The 15,581-nt window shown below is 33.5% G+C and overlaps 1 protein-coding gene across 2 annotated transcripts in view; it reads right to left on the bottom strand.

Moving 5' to 3' along the window:
• LOC126765684 (uncharacterized) overlaps positions 1 to 10,826 on the bottom strand; it is a 142,047-nt gene extending 131,221 nt beyond the window's left edge. For both annotated transcript variants that reach the window (XM_050483407.1, XM_050483406.1), the window contains exon 1: positions 8,820 to 10,826. In XM_050483407.1, the coding sequence (XP_050339364.1) occupies positions 9,095 to 10,459 (1,365 nt within the window). In that variant the 5' untranslated portion in view covers positions 10,460 to 10,826 and the 3' untranslated portion in view covers positions 8,820 to 9,094. The remainder of the gene's footprint in view (positions 1 to 8,819) is intronic.
• Positions 10,827 to 15,581: the final 4,755 nt, after the last annotated feature.

Below are 15,581 nucleotides of genomic sequence, written 5' to 3'. Positions count from 1 at the left end.
TTGACCTAGATGGAATTGATTGAACTTTTGAAAATTTCGAAAACTTATCTATGCAAGTTAGATAATGTTTATTGTCTGTAGAAAAAATATCGACATGCAGAATTTCTCCGGGTCTGTTGGGTATTGGGGTTTTCCTCACTTCAGGATTTGGAGTGTATCACTGATATTTAGCTTCTAGGCAAATTTTATAGTTAAGTATAATTTTCTTTAACATTTTTCTCATTTTTGGAAAAAAACAATCCCTTAATATTTGCATAACATATTTTGTGATAGACGGGTGGCTCTATTTTGCTCCATATGAAGAATTTCTTTCTGATCATTCTCGTCAAGGATGTTTGTGACCAATGATTTTGTATGAACGGATTTTACTGATGGAAAAGTGCGTTAAACTTTGTTTTAAATAGGTCACATAGCAAACCATTCATAACATTTGTGTTCAGATTTCTGAATAGTTCTTAACGGCTACAATTGTAAATGAGATAAGTCTGTATAGAAACGGATCTCATATGTCAAATATTTGTATGCATTATCGCTAACACATAACATAATTTCGGGTATTGTTTATGTTACATGGTATAGGGTTGTTTTCAAGTGCACATGCACATTTGTATTCAATTGCCTAAATACATATCTTAAGTCAATATGTTATCTTAAGTAAATATCTTTGTTGTTAATTGTTGAGTGCATACGTATTGCATATAAATGCATACGTGCCTCATATAAATGTATTATATGTATCTCTATGCGTTGTTTATGTATTGCTTTGTACTGCCTCAACACTGGCGAAGATAAGCCTGTTCAATATGTTTGAACAGGCATATTGAATAGGGACTGCAATATTTAATGCACTCAATGTAAAGGAAAGGAAATGATCCTAAACTATTAAAAGATAAGAAATAGTGTGTATGCCGTTGAGAACACTTAGGTTTAAGATATGTGTACATACTTCGGTATGTACAATAGATTAGTATTAAGATTGGTGTATGTACTCTGCATGTGGTGCATACACAAATTAGGATAAGAAATTTTATAAATAAAGGAGCTCTGGGCAACCAGAGCTGAGTACATTTTTAAATCCGAACCAAACGCGTCTTATTTTAATACATTGGTGAACACGCGAGTGAAAGTGAAATATTCTGTAAAAAAAAAAAAATAATAATATATAAAAAAAAAAAGTTCTCAAAATCCTACAGTGAAAGTGAAAGTGTGTTAAAAAAAAAATTAATATATATTTTTATAATATATATTATAATAATATTAAAAAAAAAAATTGTACCAAATTTACAGCAACACATTCCACATCCATATTTGAACAAGGTAAGAGCATCTTTCATTTTTTTTTTATAATTCATATACAATTGTTTATTTTATTTTTGGGAAAATGAAGAACCAAATAAAATTAGCAGAAGAACTGCAAAAACTTCATTTTAAGTCCATGAGTATGGATATAAATGAAGATTTAATAAATTTGGAAAAACTCCTGGATAGTTTGGACAAAAAATGGGCAGATTTTCAACGAAACCATTTAGAATTGTCCAAAGATCCCAAAAATAAAAAAGATAATTATTTTAAAAATGACGTAGAAGGTTCGGTAGGCACGCTTTATTTGACAGCGCACGCCAAGTTAAGCGAATTGATCGCTATTATTAAAGAAAATAGTGCTCCCAGGAAAATGGAATGCCTTCCAAATCCTGGTTTAGTTCGCAGGCTTCAATTCTTATTAACAGAATTAGAAAAGAATATTGAAGACTGCGAATTAAACGAAATAGTCTCTCTAGACAGTATAGAGAGACTTATAGAAAAAACTCGTGATACTGTGCTTGAATTTATTAGCCAGCACGAAAATGATGAGTTAACGAGTAAATTCTATGATTTAAGAAATAGATTTTACAAACTTAAATTAAAATCCATTAGCAAAAAAAATGCTACTAATTTTACGCTGCCTCAAGTAGATATTCCCATCTTTTCAGGAGATTACGCTCAGTGGCAAACTTTTAAAGAATTGTTTGAGCAACTCGTAGTCTCTCAAAATGTTTCAGACACATATAAAATGTGTATTTTAAAAACAAAATTAAGAGGATCGGCTGCAAGTTGTATTGCAAATTTGCCTTCAACCTCGACAAATTTTTCAGTTGCCTGGAACCTTCTTAATGAAAAATTTACGAATAGAAGGTTACTCGCAAACACTTATTTCAAACAAATTTTAGATGCACCAGTAGTGACTGAGACTGCTTTTAGTGTACGAAAATTTCAAGAAAAAATTTCTGAAAGTACACAAGCATTGGAAAGTCTCAGTTTGTCTGCAGATAATTTGTTGCAAGCTTTATTAAATTATACGCTTGTGCAAAAATTAGACAACAATTTAAGACTTAGGTATGAAAATTCCCTTAAAAACCCTAAGGAAATACCTAGCTTAAATTCACTACAATCGTTTCTGAATCATGAAGGGAATGCACTAGAAGCAGCACAAGCTTCAAAAACATCACCAAAATTTCAAAATGCAGAATTTAAATGCATAATGGGATGTAATAATTCACACAATATATTTTATTGTTATAAATTTAAAGCTCTGTCTACTCAAGACAAATGGGATGCAGTAATTAAAAACAAATTATGCACCAAATGTCTTAAAACAGGGCACAATATAAAAGATTGTAAAGGCGATAGTTGCCTCACATGTCAAGGAAACCATCATTTATGGCTCCACAAAGACAAATCCGTTAAAGCAAAAAGCACAGTGATTAAAAATACAAAAAATGATAAATTAAAAAATGATTCTAAACATGTTCTGCTAACCACAGCAATTGTTGGTATAAAAGGTCGTGATGGAAGAATAATAAAGGCACGTGCTTTATTAGATAGTGGGTCTCAAGTTCACCTTATAACCAAAGAACTAAAAACTAAATTAAAACTTCCTTCCAAGAGAGAATCTATGACCATTGAAGGAGTTGGTCAAAACAAGACAAATACAAATGAAAGAGTTAATCTTCATTTAAAGTCATTAAAAGATCCTTTCGAAACAAATTTAGACACTATGGTTGTAGAAAAGATTGTGTCGAATGTGCCCACAGAACACATAAAAGTAAAAAAAATTCCAGAGAATATAAAACTGGCCGACCCTTCATTTGGTGTTCCGGGTAAAATTGATTTACTTTTAGGTGCGGACATATTCTTTGATTTCTTAAAAGAAGAGAAATTATCAATCGAAAATGTTAATTACAAACTGCAGAACAGTGTGTTTGGGTGGTTGATATACGGATCAACTAACATAAGCTCCAAATTAGTTCACTGTGGTGTTGTAACATATTTCGATGAAAAAATAGACAATCAACTTAAAAAGTTTTGGGAAATAGAATCAATTGAAAATAAATGTGTTAATCAAACTAAAGAAGAAACACATTGTGAAGAGCACTTTAATAATAACTTTAAAATTTCTATAGATGGTAAATTTACTGTAGCTCTTCCATTTAAAAAAGAAAATATAAATTTAGGTGACTCTTCTTTACAAGCAAAAAGAAGATTTCTTTCTCTGGAGAAAAAGTTTAAAAATAATGAAATTATGAAAGAGCAGTATAAACAATTTATGAAGGAATATATAAGGTTGGGCCATATGGAGGAAATAAAAAATGTTAATATGTTTAAATCGAAATATTATTTACCACACCATTGCGTACTGAAACCAGATAGTACAACTACTAAATTAAGAGTCGTTTTTGATGCATCCTGTAAAACAGACAAGAATGTTTCCTTGAATTCAATAATGCATTCTGGGCCTAAGTTGCAAGAAGACTTATTTAATATTTTGCTGAGATTTAGAAAACATAGGTATGTCTTCACAGCAGACATTGAGAAAATGTTCAGGCAAATATGGATTCGCCCAGAGGATGAAAAATATCAATTAATCTATTGGCGCGATGAAGATAATGAAATACTGCGAACATATACTCTTAAAACAGTTACGTATGGTACTGCAGCTGCACCTTATTTAGCAGTTAAATGTTTGCAGAAAATTGCAGAACTGGAGAGAAATGATTATCCAGAAGTAGCTGAAATTATCAATGTAGATTTTTATATGGATGATCTTATGACAGGAGGAGATAATCTAGATGATGTCAAGTTAATCCAGGACAATATCAAAATAATTTTAAGAAAATATGGATTCAACCTTAGAAAATGGTGTTCCAATAACATTGAACTTCTAAAAAACATTCCTCTTGAAGACAGAGAAAATCAACTTGACTTGAATAAGGAAAATAACAACGAAGTTAAAGCATTAGGTGTCACTTGGACTCCATTCGACGACCACTTTCATATAACTTGCAATTGGAAGTGCAACGACAAAATTACTAAAAGGACCATTCTTTCAGACGTTTCCAAATTATTCGACCCATTGGGCTTTGTAAATCCCGTCACAGTTACTTCTAAAATTTTATTACAAGAAATGTGGAAATCAAAAACTGATTGGGATGAAAAGCCGTCACAGGAAATAGTGGACACTTGGTTAAAAATCAAAGATGAGCTTCCATTGTTAAATCAAATACGAATATCCAGACGTATTTTATGCAATGAACCGGTAAATATTGAGTTACATGGTTTTTGTGATGCTTCGATGAAAGCGTATGGGGCCGTAGTTTATGCAAAATCTGAAAACCAAACAGGTGAAACTTATGTAAATATACTTGCAGCCAAATCACGAGTCGCGCCAATAAAGATAATAACATTGCCGCGGCTTGAACTATGTGCGGCTGTTCTCTTAGTAGAATTAATACAAAAAATTTTAGAAAGTTTGAAATTTAAATGTTCTATTTACTTTTATACAGATTCCACAATAGTATTGAATTGGTTACAGCTAGATCCTGGACGTTTACAGATATATATGTCGAATAGACTAAATTTCATACAAACTAACACCAACATAAATAATTGGAGGCATATCGGCTCAAAAGACAATCCGGCTGATATTATTTCTAGAGGAGTTACACCAAGCGAACTTATCACCAGCAAATTATGGTTAAGAGGACCGGAAATTATTTATACAAATAATTATAAAATCCAACAAAAGGTAAACAATGATAATTTAATTATTCCAGAGATAAAGAAATCTAAGATTGTTATGATTCTAACCGAAAAACAAACAATTGTAATGAATATAAACAATAAAAATAGTTTCGAATTTCTACAAAACGTTACAGCTAACATATTTAAGTTTATAGATATCATTAGGAAAAAACCATTAATGAATACAATTTTTTATAAACGAAAAGCATTAAATTACATAATTTGTAAAATACAAAAAAAATACTTTGATTTAGAACTAAAACTAATCAATTCCAACAAACGAATTCCAAAAAATTCCAAACTAGCCACTTTAGCTCCAATTATGGACAGCAATAATATTATAAGAGTAGGAGGTAGGATTCAAAGTAGTAATCTTTCAGAGGATGCTAAGCACCCTATACTTCTCCCTTATGAAGATGAAATTGTTCGTTTATTAGTAAATCATATACATGTTAAACATCTACACATTGGACCACAGGGTTTACTAGCAATAACCAGGCAAAAGTTTTGGATTTTAAGAGGTAGACAATTAGCAAGCAAAGTTGTAAATAAATGTTATAGATGCTTTAAAGCAAACCCTCGGCCCCTACATCAGTTAATGGGAAACTTACCGCAAGATAGATTAATAGGAACGCGTCTATTTTATATAGTAGGAATGGACTTCCTAGGTCCAATTTGGATACATCATAAAATACGTGGAAAAAAGGCTGATAAAGCTTATGTCTGTGTCTTCGTGTGCTTTTCCACGAAGGCAGTACACTTAGAAATAGTTTCAGATCTTTCTTCAGCAGCTTTTATAGGTGCCCTAAAAAGATTTATTTCTAGGAGAAGTTGCCCACATAAAATCTATTCAGATAACGGGACCAATTTTATTGGAGCAGCCAATAGTCTTCGCGAAGTTTTTAAGTTATTTCAGAAAGACTCACATAAAACAGAATTATCAGAATTTTGTAATCAAAGAGAAATAACCTGGATAAACATACCAGCAAGATCTCCACATGTAGGAGGATTGTGAGAAGCGGCTGTTAAATCAGTTAAAAAACATTTTTTCCGAGTAGTTGAAGGTATAATGACTTTTGAAGAAATGTCCACACTCATGACACAAATAGAAGCCGTACTTAATTCAAGACCTATTACCCCATTATCAAACAATCCAAATGATCTCCAGGTATTAACACCAGGCCATTTTTTGGTAGGAGAACCATTATCAACTATCGTTGACACGAACTACAACCAAAGTTACCAAGGGTTAAAGGACCATTGGAAATCGGTCGAAAAGAATTCAAAAGAATTCTGGAAGCGATGGTCCAATGAATATTTAAATGAACTGCAAAAAAGAAATAAATGGCAAGTTCCTTTTGAAAATATCAAAACTGGTACCTTGGTACTTCTTAAAGAAGAAAATATCCCACCATTACAGTGGCGAAGAGGACGTATTGAAAACGTTATTTTAGGCCAAGATGGCAAATGTAGAATGGTAGACGTAAGGACAAGCAATCTTACATCAAAAAGAGCAATACACAATGTTTGTCCTTTTCCTATCGAAGAAAAAACAAGAGATGATCCGATTGAAGTAAATGATAATATACCAAGGCGGTCGACTCGGATAAAAAATAAAAACTTTATCTTAACATTATTAAACTTACTTATAGTTTTACCATCTGTAAAATGCTTAAATGTAAGTTATTTTAAGAATAGTTCTGGAGTATTTTTGGAACAAAGAGGGCCTGTTGGGTTGACTAGAACAGCGTGGGATATAATTGTCCACATCGATCTTCTTCAATACTCGGTTGAAAAACAGCAAATTTCAAATTCGTTGAAATATTTAAAGGACTCAACTATATTTAAAGAGGATAAAGTGAACGAAATGGCTCAGCAGCTGCACAACAAGTATTTAGAGATTGAACAGCTGCACGACATCATTGCGTTCACGGAGAGGATGCAACGGAAGACAAGGTCAGTGTTACCCTTTATAGGGTCATTATACCACTCCTTGTTTGGACTGATGGATGAAGAGCATGCAGAAGTTCTTACGCAAAAAATAGAGAAGGCTAAGGAGAACGAAAACTACTTGCTGGGATTATTGCGAAATCAATCTTCAGTGGAAGACGTTACCTTAGATGTTTTAAAACGTCAAAATCAAGCTTACTGGGATAACTTTAAAAGAATGAACGACTCAATTTATTCAATGAGTTCCATTCTCGATGACCAATTGAAAAGTGAGTTATTTATTGAAACAGCCACCAAACTCAGCACAACAATGGAGACCTTTGAAATGCTTCAAAGAGACATTATAAGCGTCCTTTGGAACTCTAGAGGTAACTTCATGGAAAGGCTGTTGCCGATAAAAAAGTTTGAAGCCCAAATAAAATTAATTTCAAATAATCTTGACCAGAGCTTGCGGCTTCCTGATACTGACCCCTTTGAACTCGGACATATAGCCACTACAACAGCCCAAGTTACTAAAGATTTTATATTGTTTAATATAAAAATACCTTTAGTTGCCAAAACAGAACTCCATATGTACACAATATACCCATACCCCACAATACATGACGGGTATTTCGTCAGCATTAAGGAAACAAATCGTCACATTATTTTCAACGAAAATAAAACGGTTTTCTATAGCATGACTGATGAAATGTTGTACAGATGTCAACGTATGGTGAGAATGACAATATGTCCACAAGTGCATCCTATCTTTAACGTAGGACATACGCAGACTTGTGAGATGTCATTATTAAAAAATAAAACAGGCATACCACTTAACTGTGAAGTCAATATTATGCCAACGCAAGAATTTTGGTTACAGCTCTCCTCACCTAATACATGGATATTTTAATTGCTGGTGGTGTAATCTTAACAATAATCCTACGACGCATCTGCAACGCAGCAAGGAACGTATATCCCATAGGAGGATATATTTTTAGAAATTAGTTATTAATATTAGCAAATGAAAATTATATTAAACATTTAAAAAGTATACAATAAAAATAGTTTATATTAGAAAAATTATAACGAGTTCGATCAGCCAATCTTGTAATTAAAAATGTAATTAACATGCCTAAGATTTATAAATACTTGAATTATTTTGAAGTGTAAACACTTCAACGTGGGCAGTATGTTCAGATTTCTGAACAGTTCTTAACGGCTACAATTGTAAATGAGATAAATCTGTATAGAAACGGATCTCATATGTCAAATATTTGTATGCATTATCGCTAACACATAACATAATTTCGGGTATTGTTTATGTTACATGGTATAGGGTTGTTTTCAAGTGCACATGCACATTTGTATTCAATTGCCTAAATACATATCTTAAGTCAATATGTTATCTTAAGTAAATATCTTTGTTGTTAATTGTTGAGTGCATACGTATTGCATATAAATGCATACGTGCCTCATATAAATGTATTATATGTACTTATCTCTATGCGTTGTTTATGTATTGCTTTGTACTGCCTCAACACTGGCGAAGATAAGCCTGTTCAATATGTTTGAACAGGCATATTGATTAGGGACTGCAATATTTAATGCACTCAATGTAAAGGAAAGGAAATGATCCTAAACTATTAAAAGATAAGAAATAGTGTGTATGCCGTTGAGAACACTTAGGTTTAAGATATGTGTACATACTTCGGTATGTACAATAGATTAGTATTAAGATTGGTGTAAATTATTGCCGGTTACATTAAAACGACAAAAAAAATTATTTTTTTGGTCAAAATGACCTTTATTAACAAACGTTCTGCTAAGACTAATTACAAATTTTCTTTATCCCTTATTTATAACTTAAAAATTACTTATGCTAGCACTATTAACTTATTTACTTGTGTCGCGTTGTTCCGCGAATGCCGGATGTTGATTTGCAATTGTTGCAATGCTTGCATTATTGTTGGTCAACCTGGCTGTAGTTTGACTGCGCGTGCCGGATGTTATTTGGTTAATTGCTTATCCAGCATTATTCTGCTTATGGCAGTTAACTTTAGTGTTGCTAACTCCTCCGCCGTCAAAAACGAACGTCCTCGTTTGTTCAAACTATTAGGGTTATTGGCACTTGTGACGTGGGAGTTTCCGATGTGTCTTCTTTGTTATTGGCCACATTCACGTTTACATTGTAGCTCGATGGTTCTATTAGTTTTGTCTTGCAATTCTTCCTTATGATTGGTGCAGTGCCTATTGTTGCTAGACTGATCAGGCAAATAACTACTAATGAAAAATTTGTTATTAGAGCTGCTGTGTGGGTTGTCTGCAGTGTTTGTAAATGATTGGTGTTATTTATGTGGAGTTCCTTCATCATCTCAAGGCTGAGAATTTCTTCCTCTTTGTTCGAAGAGATATTTGACTGTAGGATTGCGGGTAATGGTTTGCTAGTTAGTATTTCATTAAAGGAGTGTTTTTGGTTGTCGATTAAAACTGTGGAATTGCGATATTGAACGGCGTATGATCCCACAAGATTTATTTTCTGATTATCAATTTGAATTGTGCCATTATACTGGTTTAATAATATGATGCCAGGGAAGATGTTTTCTATCGATGGTATGTGCTGGTTATTTATTTGAGTGCATTCTGCTGGTTCGCTTCTGAGTAGTTGCGGGACACAAGTAGTGTTACTAATATCTATCATATTCTTATAGTTACAAATTCTTATATGATTATTTTCATTACATTTTGTTTTTATTCCAAATACCTTATGTTTACTACATGTTACGATATCCTCATAGGGAATTTTATTAATATATTTATTTTTCTTTATGGGTTTGATTACAATTGAATCGCAAATTTCTTCGTTTATTAATGGTATTCCTATCATATAAAATAACATTGTTTCATTTGAGGCTACTTTTATATTCGCAAATTCTAGCGATTCTTCTACATTATTTAATGTGAAGTTATTTTTTATAAAAATGGATTTTGCTAATGCTAGTTCTTCATTTGATAAAATATACGAATTGACGATTCCGGCTTTGGCCCAATGAATCGCATAATCAATATTAATAATTTCTTCTTTTACAATCTTTAATTTATATTTTAACTCTATGGCAAAATTGCGTTGTACATCTTCATTAGATTGTACCGTTTTTAAAATCTTATTTGATACTCTCGTAATATTATTTATCCTATCAAAAATTATTTTATTTATTACTACTTGATTATTATTATTGTTTATTATATTATTTATTTGATTATCTAAAATTACTAAGTCGTCATGATCGGGATTTCCCGCGATCCATTTCCAGACTTTTCCTATTGTTTCTATGGATTTTTTAAATCTTTTGGGTCGGAGTCTATTTAGGTAAGTTTGGGTAAGGGTTAATTCATTTATCAAGATGGGTAGAAAGGGATTTTCTGATGTTATCTTGGTTTTAATAGTGTTGTCCATTTCGTCGAGTGTCATTTGAAATGCGTCTAGGTCTACTTTATGTATTATTCGGTAGGTTCCTGTTTGTATTCTTGTCAATCCTGTATCAAATGTTGCTAATTGTGAATTTGTGTAGTCTATTATTTTAAAATCTGCGTACACTAGGTGCACAAAAAACCTGCAAAGTAAAAGAAAAAAAAATTTACTATTGTCTGATGTTGCTTTTATGTACCGTCCGTCCTTTTTCAGTGATTACTACACTGGATTTGTCTTCCTTAACTGTTTCCTTTCTATATTTTGCTGTAAGTTTTGACCCTATTCGTTTGTTTATTCTGACATAAATTACATCTCCAGGAGTATATATTTTCATAGGTTTCCGTGTTTTATTATGGTTTTCTAAATCTTTTGCCTGTCTTCTCCGAAGGGTTTCTATATTTTCCTGTCGTGCATTTTCATACTGCTCTGGGTCTACTGTAACACGTCTGCCAAAAAATGTCTCTATAGGTCGTTTCCCTGTTGCGGAATGTATGGTGTAGTTATATTCGTATGTACATCGGTCTAAGAGTTCTTGGAATGAGCGGTGTGTGCGTTCCGTTTGAAGGCAGCGCATAATTTCAGACAGGGTAGAGTGAAATCTTTCTACTTGTCCGTTAACTGTGCTTGTGTATGGGGGAGTTTTAAAAATTTTAATACCGAGTTGGTCTTCGACCATAAATTGTATGGAAGCTGAATTTAAAGATTTCTCGTTGTCGATAACTATTGTTTTGGGTATACCAAAAGCGAAAAGTATTTGTCGTAAAGGTTCTCTGATATCTTCTATTGATTTTGACTCTATTATTTTAACTTGAGCATATTTGGAGAATTTATCTACTGCTGTTAGAACTAATTTTTTTCCGTACTGTAAATATCTATATGCACAATTTCTCCAGGGTATTGAGGTATTGGGGTTTCTAATAGTTGTGGTTTATTAGGGTTGCGATCATACTTGTTTTCCTTGCAAACTCTACACTGTTTAATTACATTTTCTATTTTTGCTTTCATCTTTGGAAAGTAACATCTTTGTATTAGTTGTTTTTTATTTGCGTCTCTGTTCCTACGTGCTCGCTTGTGTTCGTTTAATATTTCCTCGTTTTGTGCATCCTCGCTTGTTATGTCCTTTACTTCTGTTTGGGTGTAACGAATTTTTTAATTACTAAAGTGAAGTGGGTAAATTTCTTGGATTTTCCCTATTATTCCTTCAGAGGTAAATATACCATTTATCACTGAGGGGTTAAGGTATCGTTTCAATAGTGAAGTTAAATTCTCTGTTGAAAAGTTGGGTTTGGTTATTATATGTCTATGGTAGGTCGGGAATGGTATTTTAAACTGATAGCTGTCTTCGTCTGCTAACGAGATCCAAATTTGGTTTTTGAATGCATTTATGGGTCCTTCTATTGCTGGAATTAGATTGTGTGATGAGCTTTCGTCGGAATGTGTAGCAACTGATAGGGAGTTTACTTCAAAAGGCCTGGATAATGTATCTGCAACTACATTGGCTTTCCCAGGTTTGTATTTTAATTCATAGTTGTATTCTTCGAGTATGGCTTTCCATCGCTTTAGTTTGGAGTTATTATTTTTATTACTGAGAGCGTATGTAAGTGGTTGGTGGTCTGTATGTATTACAACTTTTGCTGTACCGTATAGATAGTTTCTAAATGAGTTCAGTGCCCATATAATGGCAAGCATTTCTTTTTCGTTGACTGCGTAATTTTCTTCGGCTTTGTTCAATGTTCTTGATATAAAGTTTATTGGTTTGCCATTTTGCTCTAAAACGGCGCCTATGGCATACTTTGAGGCGTCAGTAGTTAGGTCAACTTCTTTCTTGTAATCAGGATATTGTAAAATTACGTCTTTAGATGTCAGTGTGGATTTAATTTTGTTGAATGCAGATTTAGCTTCCTCGTTTAGATTTATTTGGATTTTTTCGAGGTTCTTTTCGACATTCTTCCTTCCTCACCTCTAAGAAGGGATGTAAGTGGCTTGGCCAATTTGGCGTAATCCTTGATAAATCTTCTATAATATCCGGATAAGCCTAAGAATGATCGTAAGTCCTTGATCGTCTGGGGGTATGGAAAATTTAATATTGATTGTACTTTGGAAGGGTTTGTAGAAATTCCTTTGGAAGATACAACGAATCCTAGGAATTCGACCTGCTTTTTGAAGAATTCGCATTTATCGATTTGAACCTTCATGTTTGCTTTACTGAGGGTATCAAAAATTGTGTCTATGTGTTCGGAGTGTGATTTTTCGTCTTTACTAAATATAATTATATCGTCTATGTATACATAGCATATTTTGCCTATGTATTGTCTTAGTATGTCGTCAAGCGTCCGTTGAAATATGGCTGGGGCATTTTTCAAACCAAACGGAAGTCGGGTGAACTCGTATTTCCCATTGTTCACTGAAAATGCTGTTTTTTCCACGTCAGATTCCTTAAGAGGAATTTGATGGAAACCGCTTTTTAAATCAATCACAGAGAAAATTCGGTTTTCTCCTAGTTGGGAGAGAACTTCATTTATTTCAGGTATTGGATACCTATCTGCAACTGTAACTGCGTTTAGCTTCCTGTAATCTATAACCATTCTAAATTTGTTTTTGCCAGACGCGTCCTCTTTTTTAGGCACTACCCATACAGGTGAGTTATAGGGTGATCTTGATTGTCGTATGATACCGTCGTCTAATAATTTATTTACTTGCTTTTCAATTTCCTCTTTAAGGCTAATAGGATAAGGGTAGGACTTGGAGTATATAGGCGTGTCTGAATTTGTTCGAATTCCTGCAACTACTTTTGTTGTGTAAGTTAGTTTTTCGTCCGGTTCCGAAAATAGGTTTCGGTGCTTTTGTACTAGTCTCCTAATTGCATGTTTTTCTACTGTACTCATATGTTCGTCACGGATATCTATTACGTTAACGTCCTGTACACTATATTGTCTTAGATAGATTATTTTCGTATTTGCTACTACCATGTAATTTTCTTTTGTGTGTATGATTGCTGAAAGTGCTTTTAAGCTATCGTTTCCTAATATGGCATGGAAAGTGGTGAGTGTTGGCAATAGGAAAAATTTTAATTTGCAATTTTCCAAATTGAAAAGATTTAGATATGTATGGTGAGTAATTTTTATTTTGCCGCCTACTGAGTTGGCTAGAAAAGGAGTATTGTTCGCTATTGCTTTTTCTACTAAGCTTGATTGTATGTAATTTTTATTGGATCCGGTGTCTACTAATATTTGCATTATTTCGCCGCTCTTCGTCCTGCATCTGAAATAAGGTAGCGAAGAGCTATTTAGTCTAAAAAATGTACGTCAGTGAGGTCGAGTGTTTCTTCAATTGTGTCCTTGTGATTTGGCTCATTGTATGTTTGCTCATTGTAGTCGTATTGGTTATTGTGGTTGTATTGGTCATTGTAGTTGTATACGCTTTCGTTGTATTGGTCCTCTGGTGGTTCGTTAGAATTTATGTGAAAGTTTCTTTGCATTTTTTGTAGGGGGTTATGTATCATTGAAGCGTTTGATGGTCTTTTACCGAATTCTTGGGGTTTTGGCCGATTTGCGTAATTAACGGCTCTTGTTCTTATACTCTCATCCACGTCCATCGGCTGAGGTGGTTTAGGGGGTCTTGGAGGAGCAATGTTTTGCTGTGGATTATATAGATTCTGGTTTTGTTGCCGATATTGTTGACTAAATTGATTTGGATTCCGATTTGAATGTTGTTGGATGTTAGGGTGATTAAGGTTTAGTTGGTTGCTATGGTAGTTTTGTGGGTTGGAATATGTCAAGGGATTTGGTAGATAAGCTAGTTCAGGATAAAATTTGAATGTAGTTTGAGGGTTTAATGGTTGATGATATCTGGGTTGGATGTATTGCTGTCGTGGCTGTTGCTGATTTATGAGTTGTTGACGAGAAGTTGATGGTGTGATAAAGGTTTGGTTATTAGCGTGAGAAGCTCTGAAGCTTTGGTTTTCTAATTTGAGACAAAGATGGAGGGCTTCGGGTAGGCTTTTTGGTTCTTTAATGCCAAGTAGCCGGGGAAGATCACCAGAAAGTCCTCTTATAAAAGTATCGAGGGCTTTAGCGCGGTAATTCTCCGTTAACAAGTGGACTGCTTCTTCTCCTATCTCCATACATCCTATCTTGTTCAGAATTAAAGATAAGTGTCCATATACCTTTTGGTAAAATTCGTTAATTGTCATTCGTCCTTGTATGAGACATGTCATTTGGTACTCTAGAGTGCCTATGTCTCGTTTGTCTGCGTAGTGAGTGGTTAAGCAGCGGGAGATTGCTGTCCAGTCTAGGGGGTGTAGGGATTCTAAGGCTATATCTGCCTTTCCAATTATCTTATTTCTGATGACATTTAAAATGCCGAAATATTTAGGTGTCCCTTTTGAGGGTTCGTAGATTCTTAAAATGCGTTCAACACTTTTTTTCCAGGAACTAAATTCTGAGGCATTTCCTGAAAATTCTCTTAGGGATCTCACAACATCTGGAATCTTATCCATTTCATTCATGTTGTTTTGGAATTGTTCGTCTATTGTTTGGTCCGTAATGACCGGGTTTATTTTATTATTAAGAATATTATGGACTACATTAGGTACACTTGCCTCTATTGCTAAAGTTACCATGTTTTTTATCATGTTCGCCAATTCTGGCGGAATTGTGTTATTAGGGCCTGACGGTGCTGTTGATGCAGCCGGAGGATTAATCCCAAGTACGGGGGGTCTAATTAGATTGTTTGGATTTGCCATTTTTAAATTTTATTATTATCTTTTCTTTCAAAATTTTTATACCACTATTTTAGTTTGAATATTTATATTTTTTGTTATCCCTTCTAGGAAGGGGGCTTTTTTACCCTGGAGGGTCCGGTCAACTCCTGAGTTGGCTACGGAATCGCAGAGTTAAGCAATATTATTTTCAGTTTAGTTTATGTTATTGGCTGTACAAGCCGTATTTTATTTTTTGGTTATTAATATTTATACTACACTATAGCTAAAACGATAATTATGTTTGGTTCTTGATTTATTAATATAAATGCATAAAGTTTTTGATTAATTTAAAAATCTTTCCCTTTTGATTTTCGCAAAATTTACGTTTCTTTTACAATTTTTCTGTAGCTTAATAGTTTA

This window comes from Bactrocera neohumeralis, unplaced genomic scaffold (genome assembly GCF_024586455.1).
Source record: "Bactrocera neohumeralis isolate Rockhampton unplaced genomic scaffold, APGP_CSIRO_Bneo_wtdbg2-racon-allhic-juicebox.fasta_v2 cluster11, whole genome shotgun sequence".
Taxonomy (NCBI): Eukaryota; Metazoa; Arthropoda; class Insecta; order Diptera; family Tephritidae; genus Bactrocera; species Bactrocera neohumeralis.
This window is presented reverse-complemented; position numbering and strand designations above follow the sequence as displayed.